This window comes from Anolis sagrei, chromosome 3, assembly GCF_037176765.1.
Source record: "Anolis sagrei isolate rAnoSag1 chromosome 3, rAnoSag1.mat, whole genome shotgun sequence".
Taxonomy (NCBI): domain Eukaryota; kingdom Metazoa; phylum Chordata; class Lepidosauria; order Squamata; family Dactyloidae; genus Anolis; species Anolis sagrei.
In genome coordinates, this window is record NC_090023.1 from 16,719,998 (window position 1) to 16,740,859 (window position 20,862).

Genomic DNA, 20,862 nt, shown 5'->3' on the forward strand with positions numbered 1-20,862 from the left:
AACATAAAAGCTTTTCTTACATGTGGGTTTGCCCTAAAATGCTATTACCCACCTCTGGAATATTTCCTCCGTATAGTAATGGAGCTACTGATTTGTACTTTTTGCTGCCCTGTGCCATTATCACACCCCAAAACCAATACCAGATAGTGGATGCATCTGCACCATAGGAATAATGCTGTTTGACACCACCATTATGGAATCATGTGAGTTGTAGTGTGCATCAACATTCTTTGGCATAGATGGCTAAAGATATTGGAAAACTACTCCTTCCAGGGTTCCATTGCCTTGAGCCCTGACATTTGAAGTGGTGCTGAGCTGCATTAATTTAAGTGTAGATGCACAGTAAACTCAGACTAAAACTTCTATTGACATGGAAATGACATTCTGGAATGTGTTTCGTGTGTGTGTGCAAATCTGAAAAATTGCACAATGAATTTTCAGATTTTTCTGGTTTCTTCTGGAGGGTAGTGTTGAAATAAACAAGACCATCTAAGTCTAATTCTATAAATCACCATGAGTCCCTGTGGGTGAAGATAAATGTGCTTTGCTCCTTCTTTACTTCTTAGCTCCAGTGTTTCTGGGCAGTTATCTGCTCCCATGGGGTCCTCTAATGAAGCCAAGAAGGTATTTTTTTTTTTTTTGCACATCTTTTAACATTCTGCTTTCAACGCTCTAGGGAGATCTGGTATATGTGAACTATGGCAGCATAGAAGATTTCCAGAAACTGGAGCGAGAGATGGGAATTAATTGCTCTGGGAAAATTGTCATTGCTAGATATGGGAAAATCTTCAGAGGAAATAAGGTAATTATAATATTATGTCTCAGAATGTGTGGCCATATTCTCTGGGGACACAGATAGAATTTTTGTTAAAATGGTTAACGTTGCCTTGATGTTTTGATGTAAATGTACTATAATGAAGGGAAAGCCATAGCTAAGTGATAAATCTTATGTTCTTCATACTGAGGACCTATTTGGTGAAGTTACGATAGTACTGTAGCCATCTCTCTTCTTATCTTTGAATAATTCATGGACCAGAGACGAGGTGGTAACACAAATCTCAGAATGTGCCTATGCATTCATCTATGGATGTTCCCTATTTTTTGTACAATTTATATAAAAAGTGTTGTAGTATAGTACAAGTGGCCCCCCACATTTGTGTGTTTACATTTTATGGATTTGATTATTTGCAAATGTTATTAATGTGGTCTGTCCAGAATCTCCTAGTCCAACTATTGTTTGAGTTTCTGCCAGAGGTTGAACATAAAGTTAGGTTGGAACACCTAGGTATTCCTAGAGAGATATTCTCTCTAGGAACTCTATCCTCCAGCACAACTCTGTAGTCAATCTCCAGAGAAGGTTGACCATGGTCACACTGGAAGATGGAAGATGGAAGATGGAAGATCTTCCAGTCTTCCAGTCACACTGGAAGATCATGGGAGTTGTAGTTTTACAAGGTCTTTAGCATTCTCTGTCAAGTATGTAGGTGTCTCATCGAACTACAAATCCCAGGATTCCATAGCATTGAGGCATGGCAGTTAAAGTGGTGTAATTCTACAGTGTACAGAAAACTTTGGGGAGAAGAAGAGAAGGCTATGCCAGTTCATTCCAGTTGCTAGGGAGCAATAGTAGGAGAGGGTGCTATTGCACTCAGTTGGTGGACTTTCTGTAGGTATCTGGCTGGGCATTTTGGAAACAATGTGGTGGACCTGATGAACTAGATTCCATTAAACCAGGCATAGGCAAACTTTGGCCCTCCAGATGTTTTGTACTTCAACTCCCACAATTCCGAATAGCCAGTAGGCTGTTTGGAATTGTGGGAGTTGAAGTACAGAACACCTGGAGGGCCAAAGTTTGCCCATGCCCGCATTCAACCATTTAATGTGGCTGTAAAAAATATTTTGGCAAAGGCTATAATTTTCATTTTGTGACATAAGAATGTAAGAAGAGTCATGTTGGTACAAACTGAAGAATCATGTAGTCCAACATTATGTCCACACTGTGGCCAGCCAGTTGGAGACCTCATCACACTAGAGTATGGCTCCACTTTGTGTCTCCTGCAGAATTCTGGGGCTTGTAGTTTAGGGAAGAGCCTATAAACTGTTCAGCCAGGCAGGTCCTGGGCCTCACTAAACTGCAAACCCCAGAATTCTGCAGGAGGCAGAAACTGGATTTATATTGGATCCATGCTCTGGTGTGATGAGGTGTCAACACAATCTCTATTGCACATTCTGTGCCTGATATATATAGAGAGATAGTACCTCTGATACTAGGATTACTTCACAGCTATCTTGATTCACAGTTATTGTGGCCTTTAACGTCCATTAATCATTCAAGTGTCCCTATAAAACCGTTCACATGGACACTTATCTCACTACATCTTGTGCTAGCAAGTTCCCCAGCTTAACTATGTGGTTCTTGCCTAGGTTAAGAATGCTGAAATGGCAGGTGCCAAGGGTGTTATTTTGTACTCTGACCCTGCTAACTCCTGTGCTCCTGGAGTAAATCCATACCCAGATGGCTGGAATCTTCCTGGAGGTGGGGCCCAACGTGGAAATGTGCTGATCCTGAATGGAGCGGGGGATCCACTTACCCCGGGCTACCCAGCAAAAGGTGAACAGTCCCAAGGAACAATCTTTTCACAGCTGCCTGGTGTGAAAAGTGTGTTGAAGCATCCTTTGGAAGTTTTCAAATGGAGTCTGAATGACCATTGACCAAAAGTGTTTGGGTTGTAAATTTCTGCCTAGTAGGGTTGGACTGGATGGCTCTTGTAGTTTCTTCCTACTCTATGAATTGGTGAAGTATTGAAATCTCAAGTCATTTAAGGCTTTAAAGGTTATCACATTTAATTGATATTGATAAAAATGAGGAACACACCATGCCCCCTGTAATTGTACTTTGTGCATCAATTTACAGCTGTAGAAGTGGTAACTGCTATCCAGGCCCGTAGCCAGGATTTCGTTTCGGGGGGGGGGGGGGCTGAATTTTTTTTCAGGGGGGGTTTCGGGGGGGGGCTGAGTTTTGGGGGGGGGGCTGAGTCTGAGTGAAAGAGCAAACCTTTTGTATCATTACCCCAATACCCCCATGCATATGGGATATATTGAGTATGGTGATCAGATCATGATATGAATAAACATAACAGTTTAAATAATGCACCAATAAGGCCTTTTCGCGAACCACCATGAAAATTTCGGGGGGGGGGGGGGCTGAAGCCCCCCGAGCCCCCCCCCCCCCCCCCGGCTACATGCCTGCTGCTATCTTTACCATCCATGCTGCCAAATATGAGGAAGCTTCTTCCCTTCTTTTACCTTCCTGATGTTACAAGGAGGAAAACAGGCTCTGCACAATGATCCCTCAAGACTGTATCGAGCAGGGTGTTTTTGCAGTGCCTTGCACAAGAAGGATGTCTTGCAGTTCATAAAGATGGTATAGAATTGTCTTCAGGCTCTGCATATATTTCACAAACACCTTTCACACATAGCCTGAAGGTTATTGCAAACACTGGTGTGAATAATGTGCATGAAACAAAATTGCATGCACTGAACTGTCAGAAAGCAAAGGCACCTCTGTTTCAGACAATGTGCATAAGGACAATGGAACAATGGCTTCAAACTACAAGAAAGGAGATTCCATCTGAACATGAGGAAGAACTTCCTGACTGTGAGAGCCGTTCAGCACTGGAACTCTCTGCCCCGGAGTGTGGTGGAGGCTCCTTCTTTGGAAGCTTTTAAACAGAGGCTGGATGACCATCTGTCAGGGGTGATTTGAATGCAATATTCCTGCTTCTTGGCAGAATGGGGTTGGACTGGATGGCCCATGAGGTCTCTTCCAACTCTTTGATTCTATGATTCTATAATTTTGGATTTGGGAGTATTTTGGATATCAGAATTCCAGATTTATTAATTTATCATATCACAAGGGTACATATCAGAAGGACAAACCAAGGGTACAATTGTAATGCATTTTCTAAGTCCTCCAGGTTATTTATTTATCATATCAGAAGCGAACACAAACAAAGTTTTAAAACCTGACAATATATTAAATGTCCGTTGACCAGTAGCTGGCCACTTGTAGTGCCTCTGGTGTTGCTATAAGGAGGTCCTCCATTGTGCATGTGGCAGGGCTTAGGCTGTATTGCAATAGGTGGTCTGTGGTTTGCTCTTTTCCAAACTCGCATATCGTGGACTCCACTTTGTGGCCCCATTTCCTAAGGTTGGCTCTGCATCTTGTGGTGCCAGAGTGCAGTCTATTCCGCGCCTTCCAAACTGCCCAGTCTTCTGTGTGCCCAGGGAGGAGTCTCTCATTCAGTATCAGCCACTGATTGAGTTTCTGGGTTTTTGTCTGCCACTTTTGGACTCTTGCTTGCTGATGTGTTCCTGTAAGTTTCTCTGTAGATCTTAGAAAACTGTTTCTTGATTTCCAGATAAGATATACTCTATGTGTACCAATTGAATTTATTTGTCTGACACGACAAATAAATAACCAATTGAATACCAAGTGGCAGCAAATTCTGTGGAGAGCAAAAGAGGAATCAAAGATGTGATCCTCAATGGTCACAGTGGTTCACCCTTTCTGTATCTTATATGGCCAAATCTAGTTTTTAGTCCTACCTAAAGCAAAACCATTGAATCCTTGAGAACCTATTCAGTCAACAGTTATGTAAATTCCAATGGTACAACGATTTAGTTGGATTGAGGTTGTTGTCTACAAGCAATAGTTCTTACTTTTCATTCAAGTATCATCACACATTTAATTTCAGTGTACAAGTGTATGTGTCTGTATGCGTATAACATTTGACCTAATGCAAATGAGCTTTTGTTCCTCCAGAATACCTTTACCGCTACGATGAATCTGAAGCAGCAGCTCGTTTATCTATTCCTGTCCACCCCATTGGTTATCATGATGCTGAAAAGCTGCTAAGGTAAGTGTGATTTCCACAACTTATGATTTATGGTATCCTGTCACAGAAATTGATTGTCAAGAAGATTTGCCACTGCCTCCCTCTGAGGCTGAAAGAGTGTGACTTTCCCAAGGTCACATCAGTGCATGAATATATTTGTGGATTCTTCATAGCCTGTAGAAAAACCAGTGTGGTTTGAGTGGTGAGCTACAACATAACTTGGCTATCGAAACCCAGTGGTAGATGTTGGACAAGTCACATACTCTTCGTCTCAGAGGAAGGCAAAGATGAACACCCAGTGAACAAGTCTTGCCAAAAAGAATCCTCAACTTTGAAATTTCATAAATAAAAAATGACTTCCTTGCCACTCAGGGCCCTTCCACACAGTCATATAACTCAGAATATCAGGGCAGATAATTCACGATATCTGCTTTGAACTGGATTATCTGAGTCCACACTGCCATTGTGCTCCAACTTTATTTTCTTTCTATTAAAGCTCCAACTTTATTTTCTTTCTATTAAGTGTTTGCATTCATTCCAAAGTTTCAGGGATTCTGCAAAAAGGTGGCTTCCTTTGGTTTGCAGTCATAGGGCAAGCCACCTGTCTATCATTGTTAAGTTTGGATCCACCCCTTCTCCCAGGGAGATGGAAAGGGAAGAGGGGGCCATTTTAGTTAGTCTTAGTGAGGAAAGCTAAGTTAGAGGACGTGGACAAGCTTCACCTGCAGAAAAAGCTTCATTTCTCAAGACGTTCTGGGGGAAAATTCCCAAAGTTCTGGCTGGGAGCTTGCAGCCTCTCAGCCTTACAGCATCTGAGGGAAACAGCCCTAAAGTCTTAAAGAAATTCCAGAAGGAAAACAGCTGTACAGATCCAAAGAACTCCAGCTGGAAAATCTACAAGCTTTGTCTGGTAGGTTTACTCGGTACCAAGACGCAGTTTGGAATTGGTAGTAGATCCCACACCAACAAAACGTAGATAACAGACAGCCTGGGAGAGGTTAAACAAGGGCTTTCCTCCAAAGTATAAGAACAATTAACGAAGACAATTGCCTGTCCCTTGTGGACAAGATTAAGGAAGCCACCAGTTGATTTAAAGCCTTGAAGCATTTGTTTGACTCATTGAAGATTTGAGAAATATCTGTTTAATTTGTTCAATAATAAAGGACTTTGTTTAACCTTTCAAGCCATCTAAAGACCATTTCTTCAGGAAAATCCTTGAGGGCCTCTTTTGTGGCGTCCTGGCTTCCTGCTGGACACAAGGTGCACATCCTATTTCAAAAGACAATTATTACAGGCCCGGTGCGTGACAGAACAGCCATATAATCCAGTTCAATTTGGATTTTATACAGTTGTGTGGAAGGGGCCTCAAACAGTAGCAAGGGATGCTGCTGAAATGCCTACTTTCCTGCAATTATTAAAGAAACAGGGCCTGTCTACAGTTTTCATGGTGCCACTCCCAATTCATCACAATCAAAAGGACTAGAAACATGGCTTTTTAAACCTATTAGCAAGCTGGGGTTATTGGGAAGCCGAATTCTTTGTTTTTCTACACTTTGTTTTGGCTGCTTTGTGATAAATTCCACTCTTCTTATAATGCCTATTAGTTTGTGATTTGTTGCATGTTAACTCTTCACAAACGTCATGCACATGTATATGAGCATGTATTTTTAGTATGAATGGAAGACACAATTATATCCTCAAAAAGAAGAAAGTGAAGAGGCACTTGTAGTTAACCTGCCTGCAATAAGTACCTTTGTTTTAAAACCACGGCTTATATAAGAAAGGTCACTGCAGAAAACAATGCTTGAAAGAACACCCTGTGCTGGCACATGCTCTCTGACTTCTTCTTCCTTGTCTTAGCCTTACAAACGTTTGCAGAAGTTGTTGAATTGAGCCAGAAAAGTGTTATGGGAGGAGGGAGGAGGAACAGCGAGTGCTTCATGTTGAAAACAAAAAGCATGTTCCCAAATGTATTTCTTAAAGGTTCAAACTGTCTCTCTTTATACAGGAGCATGAGTGTTCTTTCTCTGTTCTCTCCTTTGGGGAATCTGAAAGGGACTTTTCCCTTCTTAGACATCCCTACATGTAAGACAGTCCTAATTACCACAACAGGACTTTTTTCAAAAGTAAAGTTGTCCAGAAGTTCCACTGTTAACTATGGCCGTGTCTACACTGGATGCATGAACCAGGGCCAATCTGGATTACTCCTCTGTCATCCCATTTTTCTACATACTTTTTTAATTTTGGGAAGCCATGACCTTTTAGAGATCATAACCTTTTAGAAAATAAGGAATCTTTTGGAAACATGACCCTTTTGGAGATCAATTGGCATTCACACTATTTGGAATAATAAGAACCTTTTGTAAAGTATGATTTTCCAGAGAAGAGTTAAATACCCTTTTGAGTGGTAAATTGTGCTGTCGCACGCTGGGCCTGTTCATATGACTGTAGACAGGACATAAATTCTGTGTGCTCAACGGGACGCCAGGGCTGCCTCAGATTAAAGGCCCTTAGATTCCCCCAGAGTCTTGTAGAGGCTTAAAGTAAATCCAACAAAGTTCTTTATTGATGAAAACAAACAGGTACTTTTAAGCTTTCTTAACAGTCTATTGGCTCTTGCAATCTTGTTCACTGGGAACAGGCGCTGTCTTCTTAACTGTAATTAACTAATGGGGAAATTCTAACTTCTAATCTGGGCAGTCTGTACTTGCCTCTGTTGACGTGGAGCCCCTGCACCAACTGCGTCTGCCTTCCGCGAGAGACCCTTACCAAGCAGAGCTTTGTAGACATCCAGGGAAAAAGAAGTTCAGGTTGCTGTGATGGCCAGCTGAAGTCCCTCAGCCAAGCTGTGGGGCCTTTTCTCCCCGGCCAAGCTGTAGGCTGAATATCTTCCCGGCCAAGCCGTAGAAGACGAAGCTACTTAGTTTTATGTCCTGTGTGAAAGGCTTCTCTGTGAGAACTGACTCAAAAAGGCTCCTATTCCCTCCAAAACTCAAAAAGGGGCGGAACCTAACTATAATGGGCAGGTGGCTTGTCCTATGAATGCAAACTATAGCAGGAAGCCACCCTGCTGCAAAATCCCAAGCCTGGGATTGCAAACAAACATTTAATGCAAAGCAAACAGAAATGGAGCTCCTGGTACAACTGTACCAGCACATAAATATTAGGCTTGTTTGATAAAAAAAAAAAAGTTCAAAACTTGTTTCGGATGTAGGGGGCGCTGGTGGTTCAATTCTAAAGTCAATTCCAATTTTCACAGAAAGAAATGTTCAAAACTTTTCGAGACTTCCAAATCCTTCCTTAATGGTTTGAAAGTGTTATTTCCTGTTTCATTGGGTGGTCTTTACTTTGAAAGTAGTTGTTTTACTCCAGAAGCGGGGCGGGGGGGGGGGGGGAGAGAGAAGTAAAGGAAGGAAATTCATCCTTCTCTGGTTTAAAATGGCTTGAGACAGAAGTGGGGGGAGAGGAAAGTGAGGAAATTCATCCACTCTGGTTTAAAACAGCTTCTCTGTCTTGAGACATAAGCAGGGATAGAGGAAAGGGAGGAAATTTGGTTTAAAGGGGTTTCTCTGGTTTGAGCCGAGGCCGAGGACCAGAAGTGGGGAAAAGCTGAATTATTTCTGACTCACTTACCGCTTCATTACAGACATGGCAGAAAAAGCTTCGGAAGGGCAAAGGAACTTCCGGTTTCCTTAAAAACTTAGAAATCGCTTCAAAAAGCAAATCTTTCCAAATTTATTCCAAATTACGAAGATTCCGACCGAACTTATTCATGCCTAGTAAATATCCACTAGTATTCATACGAGGCAAATTAGGCTTCTCAGTTGTTAGACTGCTATAGCTGATTATCTCTCTGTAAGGAAAAAAGATATTCCAATGCACAAAATATATAGCAGATCTTCAGAAGTGTTATTTCAATTGCCCAAAAAACAACTACTCTCCCATAAAATATATTGGTTTTAAATCATGCTCTCCAGAGAACAAAAATAAGTAATCTTTGTTAAAAGTTATATAGTTGATTTACTTACAAACTTCATGTATTCAGCATACAGGTACATTTCTTATTGGTTAATAGTTTAAACAATCTGTTCTCTAATGCACTCTGTTTTGCTCTCCTCTTTGCTGCATACAGACTAAAACACTCTTTTCAGGCTAATACCTTACTGAAATTGACTCAATAAAGACTGACTATATACTGCAGCATACCGGCACTGACTGACTTCTAAACTGTACTGCTTCTGAAGTAAAACTCTAAACTGTACTGATGCAAAATATGTTTGTTTATTTATTTGCCATATTTGTACCCCGTCTTCCTCACCCTGAGGGGGACTCAGAGTGGCTTTACACATAGGCAACAATTAAATACCTTTAAAACAACATACAATTAAATAAACAAATAAAACCAAATAATTAAAAAATATAAATATTACACCAATTATTAAAACCATGCAGTCCAAGATTGTAATCCAGAGCCATTCCAGTTGTCATTGCACATATTCCATATCCATTTATTGCACTACCATTACTATCTGAAGGCTTTGTCCCATACCACGTTCTTACTTTTTTTTCTGAAGGCCAAGAGGTAGGGGGCTGATCTAATATTATTTTATTGACTTCTTAAATGGAGTTTCAGTCTGAATAGTCCCAGATCTGGTCGCATGGTCTGCAGTCCCACCCACAACCTCAAACAACATAGAGTTAAGGGGAAACTGCATACTAAATCATAAATATATAATATAGTAAGCAATCATAATTATATATATAACAAATCACTAGTATAGGAGGCTTGTAGAAGGTTGCTATTTCCAACATTTTAAATGTCCTAGTTTATCTCTCTGAACTGCAGGAGCGGGGATGTGTGATTGCACAAAGTGTAGAGCAGATCTTTTTCTCAGTTGTTAGACTGATATACCTGGCTAACAGCTGAGAAGAGGATCTGCTCTATGTTTTGTGCATTGGCATATCTTTGTTCTTGCAATTCAGAGAGATAACCAGGTATATCAGTCTAACAGCTGAGAAGAAGATCTGTTCTATATTTTGTGGCTTCAAACTACAAGAAAGGAGATTCCATCTGAACATGAGGAAGAACTTCCTGACTGTGAGAGCTGTTCAGCAGTGGAACTCTCTGCCCCGGAGTGTGGTGGAGGCTCCTTCTTTGGAAGCTTTTAAGCAGAGGCTGGATGGCCATCTGTCAGGGGTGATTTGAATGCTATATTCCTGCTTCTTGGCAGGGGGTTGGACTGGATGGCCCATGAGGTCTCTTCCAACTCTTTGATTCTATGATTCTATGATTCTATTTCCTTTCCTCTCATTTTCCATTGTCATCCTCAGTTTACAGTTCCTATAAGTCCTTCCCAGCACGCTCAGGCAGAAGCAAGCTGCTACAGCCTGGCCTAGCTTGCCTGTTCTTCCTCATTAGTCACTTTTGCCTGTTTCACCTGATTCTGGTATTGCTTGGCCATGGGTGTCCCAGTTATCATTGGTGAAAAGTTGGAAAATTAGGGGGGGGGGGATACTTCTGGTTGTGATTTGCTGTTGTTTTTGAAGGGAATGATTTCCCTCAAATTTCCCTCCATTTCTCTTTCATGTCATTTCGGAAATTTTTATTTTATTTCATTATGTTATGTATTCATTTTGATGGTATTTTGTTTCTTTGTGTTTTATTTTGCTGTATCTGTATTTTATTTTGTAATTTTGGGCTTAGCCTGATGTGAGCCGCCCCGAGTCCCCTTTGGGGAGATGGCAGCGGGGTATAAATAAAGATTGTTGTTGTTGTTGTTGTTAAAACCTTGTATTATTCTCTTTTTTCCAATAGGGACATGGGTGGATCTCCTCCACCAGATGACAGTTGGAAGGGAAATCTCTCTGTGTCTTACAATGTTGGTCCTGGCTTTAAAGGAAGTGCTTCCAAAAGGTGTGTGTGGGAAGATACAATTTTGGATCAATTTGAGAGAAGGGGTGAGACTTCTGTATCCCAAAGGCCTCCTGTGATGGTGATGATGATGATACTTTATTTCTAGACCTCTTTCTCTCTCCCGTAGGGACTCAGGATGGTTTACAGTACATACAGAGCCAAACATTCAATGCCATGTGCAATAAAGATGAGGACGACAGATATGGCCAGCCAAGGCCATGAGTGGACAAGGGACACCCACACATGAGGCAGGACAGTGGGAAGCTACCACTGTATATTATATATTTCTTTGCTGCCACCAATTCATTGTTAAGGTTTCTTTTGCTGGCACCATTCATTGATTCATAGGCCACCTCCTTCACCAAAATATTCAAGAAGCCATACAAACTCTTTAGGTGAAATAAAACAAGAATTTGAGGTTTTTATTTTGTTCTTGAACAGTAAAGATGCGTAGTGGTTTCAATAAATTCTCAGGCTTTACTTTTATAGAGAATGGTACTATAACTTGAGTTTCTTAAAAGCAATGTTCCACACACAGGAATATAAACAAGATCTTTTGAACCTTTTGAACCCTATTTCCACACCAGCATTCTAAAACTGTAGAGTCCTACTATATTACCCCTTCTCCCCGAAGGCTTTAACTATTTTCCTTAAAGAGGTATCTTTCTATTAGTAGAAAGAGCAGAAAGAGGCCAGCCTACCCAACTCCCCTGGAAGGGAATTTCCCAGACTGGAAAGCAGTCACCAAGAAGGCTTTATGTATGCTTTAATATGCAGATAATAGAAATATGTTTTACTATGTATTAAAATACCTTTAATATGTATATTTATAGGATCTTTACAATGTTTATGCGTTTTAACTATGCTGTAACCCTCCTTGAGCCACGAAGAGAGGAAAGCAAGAAATAAAATTATTATTATTATTATTATTATTATTATTATTATTATTAATCCTATGTTCCTCCCTATATGTACCAGTCAGGGTGGTAAGAGAGAATGCATAGAATGCTACTGGAACATGGCCATAGAGCCGAAAAAACTCACAGCAACCTAGTAATTCTGGCCATGAAAGCCTTCAACAACACATCCCACAGAATTATTTAGTCCTTTCTTTTTCCTTTCTTGGCAAACACGATGAAATGCCATTCCTCTTGGGCTTAATGCATCACTGTGTCCCTGGGGATGAAAAACTGGTATCTCCGCTCCTGCCTTTCAGAGCTTGTCTATCCAGGATTTAGAACAGCTAACCAACTAGTTTGTGTCATCGCGCCTGGGGGCTATAACTCTTAGTGAAATAGGCATGGACGTGACATCTTTCCCCAGGGGATTGCTTCTTGCTTTCCTTTAGGAAAACTGGAACTCCCAAGGACCAAAACACTGTAGATAACTCAAAATAGGTTTTATTGTTCACAAAGAGTTAGCTCTTTAAGGCAATAAGCTGGAAGTTTCAAAGGGGTAAAGGAAAATATACATTACAATTATATATTACAAATATATAAATATAAATATACATTACAATCTCTGGTTGTCTTGGGTCCAAGGGGTTTTGCAGCTGAGAAGCCTTTCCAGGTCCCTCTTTCTCAATGGCTGTGACTATCGGAATAATCACAACCCCAATTCCAATGGCCTATATTTTGAAGGCACAAAGCCTTCGTCTGGTTCCAAAGAACTGGTTTGAAGGCGCTTGAGACTTTTCGACATCATCCAGGTTGATCTGAACATGAAGCATAAGTCTCAAGGGTAAGAACCTCCAAATTGGTGCTGAGAGGTAACTTAATCAAGGACTTAATCAAGCCAAATCTCTCTCACACGTCCATCTGATAGAAAGTTTGATGGTGGAATGGAAAAGGAAACATTGTCCTGCTCTCTAGGAAGAGGTGGGGTCAAACAATTGAGCAGGAGGAGCAATTTAACTGGTGCAACAACATTGATTGACAGCTACAAATAACCAATCCAACTATACATTTACAAACTAGGCAAGTTTGGGCATGTTACAAAATTTAAACCTTTGCACTGGTTTTCTCTACACACAGGTGGCGCCACTCGCGCTGTCACATGGCTGATAGAGATGAAGTCACAGAATTAAAATTGAGACCTTTCTTGGTCTCCCTGGTCATCTAAAGGAGATAACCCTCAGAATGAGGCCTTTGGAGGCTTGTGATTGAGAGGAGGTAGGAGACAGGTGGAATGGAGAAGAAAGCAAGACAGCACACATTTTCCCACCTCAGATGTTGAAACAACTTACCATTGTCCCTAACATCTTAATCATGTCATTTTAATAGACTCATACAAGAAAGCCACAATCTTGAGTATGTATGATCTTAGTAGAGCTGTTGATGATCAGGTGACTCAGAGGTCTTTCATCCAGATGTCAGGCTTACTTTGACTGCGTTTTTGGACAAGTTATGACCAGCCAAGATTCCATTTCCCCAAACACACAGCAGCCACTATTGGAAAATAATAGTGAAGTAGGTTCTTTGTTTAAGTTTGAAGTTACTTTAGTTTCAAATCTATTCTCTTCCAGTGTTGAGCTATCAAATTTTTAAAGATATATTTTAAAAAATCTAATTATTTTTCTTTTTTCCTTTTTTTTTTTTTTTGGTAAATTTTATCAGCAAAGTCAAAATGCATATCCACAGTTTCAAGGAAGTGAGAAGAATCTACAATGTGATTGGTACTCTCCGAGGTGCAATAGAGCCAGGTAAAGCTTTTCTTCTGCAGAGTCAGTAAGTACCACATGGAATAATGGCCTCTCTCAATGTAAAGTGGTTTTCTATATATTGCTCCCTGTGCATTGGTGACTGAGGATGCCATTCAGAAACACACCAGAACCAAGAAGATTGTTGTCACTTAGACAAAGTAGCAGCCCAACCAAGAAAGGCACTGCAGCTGAAGGACCAGCTTGGGTTAATGGTGCCAATCCAAATCCTAAAAAACATGTCACCTCTTAAGAAGTAACCTAATTTGGGAAGTCACTTTAACAATGAGCTAGTCCATTAATCCACCCAGTACAGCTGGAGGGGAAGGTTTTTTAAATGGAGTGAATGTTTTGTATTCTCTTCCCTCTAGATTGGTCTGACTTTTAGTAAGATCTTAACTAAATAGTGATAATGTAGCACCCCCATTTCAAAATTGTTTCTAAACTTCATTGTGCTAGACAGGTACGTTATCCTTGGTGGCCACCGTGACTCTTGGGTGTTTGGTGGGATTGACCCTCAAAGCGGAGCTGCTGTCGTTCATGAGATTGTCAGAAGTTTCGGGAAGCTGAAACAGGAAGGTAAGACTTAAAGAATGAAGCACCCATACATCTGTTTGCAAAGTGCTTGCCGGGAGAGTGGAAAGGCATCCTGCCTTCTCTCAAAGTATTCAACAATAAAGTAGTTAATAGAAATATGAAACAATAAAAACAAATGGAATAATTTACCTTATTTATTTACCGTATTTATAATACAAGTAGCAGAACCAAAACAATCTTAACCATAAGTCAGGCAATGAAAACCTTGAATACACTTAAGAAGCAGGTCAGATATCATTAGAAAACTCATCAAAATGTATTAATAACTTTAAGTGTACATAGTTTCTATGACATGTGGGGACATTGCTCTGATGAATTTACAAGTTAATCTAATAGTTCATTTGCAAACCCATTTGCAAGAGGCTGACTCTTCCTACGATATTGAGATTTTGAGATAAAATTGTAATATGACTAATATTAGATGTAAACTGGATAAAGTGGTGCAGGTTTCAATGTCAGAAAACCTGGAGGATTGCACTGTTCTCACACTCAAGAGTAAAATAAACCAACATTAAACATGGTTCTAGATTCAAACACTAACTACAGCTAGTGGCGAAGCAAATATTTCCAATAATCTCGTTTTAGATCCATGGTTCTCAACCTTTGGGTCCCCATGTGTTTTGGCCTACAACTCCCAGAAATCCCAGCCAGTTTACCAGCTGTTAGGATTTCTGAGAGTTGAAGACCAAAACATCTGGGGACTCATTGGTTGAGAACCACTGTTTTAGATGTGCTAGAGGAAGAGAATGGGGAAGGAATGTGTCGTTTTGAACCTTATCACAGACATGTTTCTGCAGTGCAAAATTATGGTCTAATGTTTACGTCTGAATGATGTGTTTGCCAGGCATGTCAGATTCAGATCAAACAAGAATCAGAGGCTGAAAAAGATAATAACTTGAGCCTCAACCCTCAGAATCCCCCATGCTGGCAAGGAGATTCTGGGAGCTGTGACCTAAACCAATAATTTTCCAGTCTTTGGAAAAACTACTTTGTTTTTTATTTAAAAACTTGATCTCCATCACCTGGATTTTTCTTTTTGGTAAAATCCTATATTTACATACGATCACATTGCAAAAAAGGCCACCTTAGTGCTTGATTGTTAGCTTAATGCTCTGATAATATGTTGTTGGTTTTTAATATCATAATGATCATGGTGCTCTAAATATTGCAACTCTAGGATGGAGGCCTCGAAGAACAATAATATTTGCCAGCTGGGATGCTGAAGAGTTTGGCTTGATAGGCTCAACAGAATGGGCTGAGGTAAATCAGTAGGAAATTGTTAATTTCCCTTAGCCTTTGTATATTAAAATTATAATTTTGTATGAATTATTGAGTTCTCTTTGCATCAATCTTTTGAGGAAAGTGAGTTCCAGATGAAGCAAAGTGATGGAGTAAGCTGAATCTGAGAATGAGAATGGTTTACCCAAAGCAGAATGTTCATGTGAGGGACCAGATAGGAACTAAGATGGCTAAACTGAGGCTGCATCTACACCTATTAGATAAATCCAGTATACTGGGCTCTGGAGTTGCTCCAGTGCAGTGTGGGAGCATCTCTGGAGCTCTTTGGCTATCTACAACACCAGATGATCTGAGGTATATCAGAGCTGCTGCTGCCATTGTATCACTGCCAGCAAGCAGCTATCTTCCAGAGCCTTGTTGCATTTCTGATCACACGTCTCATTGCTAGAAATATCACAAAAAATATAATGTCTCTTGCAAGCATCTGGGAGAGAGGTGCTTCCTGGTGGTGACACACAGTGGTACTATTAGTAGTGTTGATAATGCCACTGTATTTGACCCAATCCAGCTGTCCAGATCTCAGAAACTATGGTTTCACTTTGAAGCTTCCAGAAATCTCTGGAATACATCCTGCATTCCTCAAGTGTTTAATAATGGCTAGGTTAGGCATGGACAAATTTCTGCCCTCCAGGTATTTTGGACTTCAACTCTCACAATTCCTAACAGCCAGTAAGCTGGCTGAGATTTCTGGAAGTTGAAATCCAAAGCACCTGGAGGGCTGAAGTTTGCCCATGCCTGGGGTAGATACAGTGATTGTTTTGCGAATCCAGCTGTGCTTCATATGAACTCCCCACTGCAGTTCAGTGGTGAATCCACTATATTTTGGCAACCTAGAAACAGCCTGAGGATATTGTGCTTTGAACATATCATGAAAAGACTCATTAGAAAAAGACTATCACGCTTGGTAAGGTAGAAGGCAGTAAGAAAAGAGGCAGAATGCATTCCAGATGGATTGAAGACCTGAGCAGGGTGGTTGATGTTAGGGTGAGTTGGAGGGCTTTTATTCATGGGGTTGCCAGAAATCAAAGTCAACTTGGTGGCAGTTAATCTACTGTAGAAGGGGTCTATGATATGTGGGGGGGGGGGGGGTGGTGAGAAGATACATTCTCAGTGGGTTTGTAACAAGTGGGGCAACTTCTTTGTTGATATTGATGCTGTTGTCATTTACTTTGTGTTTCTCATTTGGCACAATATGCTCAACTATTTCCAATCAACTACATCCCTCTTGTCAATGCTGAATACCTTCGAGGGGACAGGCAAGGAGATAGAGACATGGAGAGACAGTAGAAAGGTCTCGGGGGAATTCCAAGTTTGGCAGCAGGCTTTCCAGTTGGGATGAGCTTTTGGAGATGCCCAATGTAATACCTAATATCAAGTTAAATCTGGAATGGAGCACTCCCCAACATCATCATCATCCACATCAAATGCTCCCCAACATCATCACCATCCACATCATCATCACTTGTTAGCAAATGATGAGATTGCATGTGTGAACCAATTTATTGCATTGGACAGTAGCATCGATTTGTTTTTCTATTTCTTCCACTGTAGGAAAATGTTAAAATACTACAGGAGCGTGCAGTGGCATATATTAATGCTGATTCCTCCATAGAAGGTAACATATACACCATCTTTTATCTAGAAAGCAATGATATAATAGATAAGTTGACATAATGATGGTTTGCTTTGCAAATGGTTACACTTCTTCAGTAATTTGACTATTTTGGTTGTGGTTGGAAAGGGGAACCTTTGACCTTCTCAAAGTCTTTGAATTACCATTTCAACTAGCATATTTCACCACTGAACAAGCTAGCTGAGAGTTGAATTTCCAAGATCTTGAACTGAATATTTATTTATTTATTTATTTATTTGCTTTGTTGCTTTATTGTTGTTCAGGACTTCATGAAGATAAACAAGCCAAATAATTTTTTACTCTTAATTTTGCCTAGGGCACACAGATATCTCTGGAAAGTGCATAATAAGGCATAAAAGAGGCATACTTCGATTTGAAGAGCTTGGATAAGTTAATGATTTAAATTACAGTTCCCAGAATCTTCCCAGGCAACATGTCCAATGGTTAACATTGTTGGAGATTCTGGGAGTTGTAGTCCAATCCAATAACTTTTCTTATTTGTTTATTTATGTACAACAGATTGTATGCACAAATAGACTGACTTGGACCAGCTTTGTGCTAAAATAATTAATCTACCTATTAATTAAAAACACCTACCTATAAGATACAAATCTTACTGTACTAGCATAATAATAGGGCCAGACAGAGACATTAGACAATGTCTAGTGGATGTTTGTTGGTTCTTCTTGTGGTTAGTTAGTTTTCAGAGCCTTCAACTGGCATTGAAGGCTCTGAAGACTACACAAAATTGCTAAACCCGCTAGCTTCCATTTTCTGCCCATAACATGCACTCATCCAAACTTGACACCAAAACACTTAATTACACCGATAGAGCTTCCAGATCATTTCTCTTGTAGAAAGAAAACAGTTGGAGAAGGACAATTCTGAATGGAAGAGAAACAACAGAAGAGCCAAAGAGTCAGGTGTTCTATGAAACTGATTGCTTCAGTGGAGATATCTTAGCAAAGCTAGATAACTGCCTGTCTGGGATGTTATAGTAGGTTTATCTTGTATTTTAAAAAGTAGAATCCATGATAGCCTCCTTTTCTGTGATCTTCTACCCTTCCACTTCTCAACTGAAAGAAGATGTTTGCTACCATTTTGAACTTTTAAAATTAAAATGCATTTCCCATATACGCTTTGTGGCCAACCTATCTTCAAAACTGCATCTCCTCCAACAAACCGGCACAGGCATTAAGATTTGCTGGGGAGGCCCTTCTCTCTGTGCCAAGCATAGTTGGTAGGGACGAGGGGGAGGGCCTTCTTGGTAGTGGCTCCCTGGCTCTGGAATACCCTCCCTAAGGAAATTTGATTAGCTCCCTCTCTTCAGGCCTTCCAGGTGAGTCTAAAAGCATGGCTCTTCAGTCAGGCCTTTGTTCCTGAGTAATCTATGGCCACTGTGATGAATCATTGATAGTACTGGCCCGCACTTTGATTGATTGTTACAACAGATAGCCGGCCGACGGTCTCATTGCATTTTAGGAATTTTATGATTTTCAATTTTATATAATTTTATTAATGAGATTTTTATGCACTGTTATTATACTTATGTCGTTGTATTTATACTTATGTATTGTTGTCTGCATGTGGCACTTGGAGTGCTTCTGTGAGCTGCTCTGAATCCCTTTGGGGAGATGGTGGTGGAGTACAAATAAAGATTATTATTATTATTATTCATTGTCCCATTGACTGTAATACTTTGAGAATTCTTGGAATTGTAGTCTAACAACAAATTAAAGGCAACATAATCACATAGTTAAAAATACATTGGATGTATTATTATTAAAATGCTTACTATTATGTTTATTGTTATATTTATTAATATTTTCTCTCCACAAGGAGACTTAAAGCGGCTACAAGGAGGCTCAAAGTTCAAAACATGTTATTTGTAACATGTTTAAGAGGGGAAAAGATCACGTTCAATCTAAAGAAGAATTAAGATACAATTCCTTCTTTCTACCCCCCAGGAAACTATACCCTTCGAGTTGACTGTACTCCACTGATGCATAGCCTTGTATATGATCTGACTAAGGAGGTAAGAAACCCGTATCACTCTGTGAAGAAACATATTAATTAATTTTACTTCTTTTATTGTCTTTTATTTTACCATCAAGGACCTAAACACACCAAATGTAATCGTCTTCTCTATTACCGTTCTCAAAACAACCTGGTGAGGCCGAAAAGATGTTTGTTCTGAAATCACCCAATGAGCTTCATAGATGGGGAGTTGCTTAGTCTCCCCAACTCCCTTCACAATTTCTATGGTGTAGATCAGTGGTTCCCAGCCTGTGGTCCGTGGGCCATCAATGGTCTGCAAGAACGAAAATATGGTCCGCGGCTTCATCATTACTGCACTGTTGCCTCAAAACCATGTAGCAACGAGAACAATTGGTCTTGTGAAACCCTCTCATAAGTGTCAAGGCAATGGGGATGTCAGGAGGGAAGAGAATGACTATCCAGAAAGATTACTACTACCACATCAGCTCTAGATCATTAAATATGGTTCTTTGGGGGTGAGCTGATAGTAACTAATAGATGGCATATGTTCTGTATCAGAAACTAGAGCTGATGTGGTCTATCCAATGCAATTTTCTGAATCAGCACCCCAAATAACCAAACTGAATCTAAAGTTTACCAAAGACTGACTCATAATCCTTTTGGTACTAATGTTGGGGAGTGGTCCCTGGTCAAAGTGATCCCTGGTTTTATAAAAAAAAAGTTGGGAACCACTGGTGTAGATCGAATTGTTAATCCCCATTAGAGTAGCTCCATATAATAAACATTTTCTGGAATCTTACATCCTAGTCCTTAATATAACTTTATATATACAGTCAGCCCACCATAATTGTGAGTTAACTTTTGTGGATTTAATTATTCATAGATCTATGCATATACTTAACCAGCTTCCTAGTTAGAGGCCAGAGTGGCACAATGGGTTAAACCGCTAAGCTGCAGAATTTGCTGACTATAAGGTTGGCAGTTCGAATCCATGGGACAGGCTGGGCTCCCACTTTTAGCCCAGCTTCTCCCAACCTAGCAGTTTGAAAACATGTGAATCTCAGTAGATCAATATGTGAGTAGATCAATAGGTACTGCCTCAGTGGAAAGGTAAATAGAGCTCCATGCAGTCATGTCGGACATATGACCTAGGAGGTGTCTACAGACAATGCAGGCTCTTTGGCATAGAAATGGAGATGACCACCATCCTCAGACCCATGGACGAAGGGGAAGTTCTTTCAAGGCATTGAATATATGTCTTGTTTTTGTGTATGCTAGAATCTGCCCTGAGTCCCCTCGGGGAGATAGAAATACAAATAAAGTGTTATTATTTCTGTATTGTCGAAGGCTTTCATGGCTGGAATCACTGGGTTGTTGTAGGTTTTTTCAGGCTATATGGCCATGATCTAGAGGCATTTTCTCCTGACATTTCATCTGCATATATGGCAAGCATCCTCAGAGGTAGTGAGATCTGAGGATGCTTGCCATATATGCAGGTGAAACGTCAGGAGAAAATGCCTGATGTTTGGCAAGCATCCTCAGACCTCACTACCTCTGAGGATGCTTGCCATAGATACAGGCGAAACATCAGGAGAAAATGCCTCTAGACCATGGCCATATAGCCCGAAAAAACCTACAACAACCCACTATTATTATTTCTCTTTCCTTCCCAATCATTGTGACATTGAGGTTCAACCATCTTCTGGTTAGAACAGTTGTCCCATCACATTTGTGGGTGTAACTTTTTTATTATTATTTGTGGATTTGAGGAATATGTTCTTTCTAGGAATCTCTAGGTCATCTGTGATCAGCTTCCACCAGAGTC

General features: G+C 40.3%; 1 protein-coding gene across 1 annotated transcript in view; it reads left to right on the top strand.

Moving 5' to 3' along the window:
* LOC132772240 (putative N-acetylated-alpha-linked acidic dipeptidase) overlaps positions 1 to 20,862 on the top strand; it is a 48,646-nt gene that overhangs the window by 13,085 nt on the left and 14,699 nt on the right. The window contains exons 5-13 of the mRNA XM_067466513.1: positions 677 to 802; positions 2,425 to 2,611; positions 4,826 to 4,919; positions 10,714 to 10,812; positions 13,428 to 13,513; positions 13,970 to 14,089; positions 15,285 to 15,367; positions 16,958 to 17,021; positions 19,007 to 19,074. Of these exons, the coding sequence (XP_067322614.1) occupies positions 677 to 802; positions 2,425 to 2,611; positions 4,826 to 4,919; positions 10,714 to 10,812; positions 13,428 to 13,513; positions 13,970 to 14,089; positions 15,285 to 15,367; positions 16,958 to 17,021; positions 19,007 to 19,074 (927 nt within the window). The remainder of the gene's footprint in view (positions 1 to 676; positions 803 to 2,424; positions 2,612 to 4,825; positions 4,920 to 10,713; positions 10,813 to 13,427; positions 13,514 to 13,969; positions 14,090 to 15,284; positions 15,368 to 16,957; positions 17,022 to 19,006; positions 19,075 to 20,862) is intronic.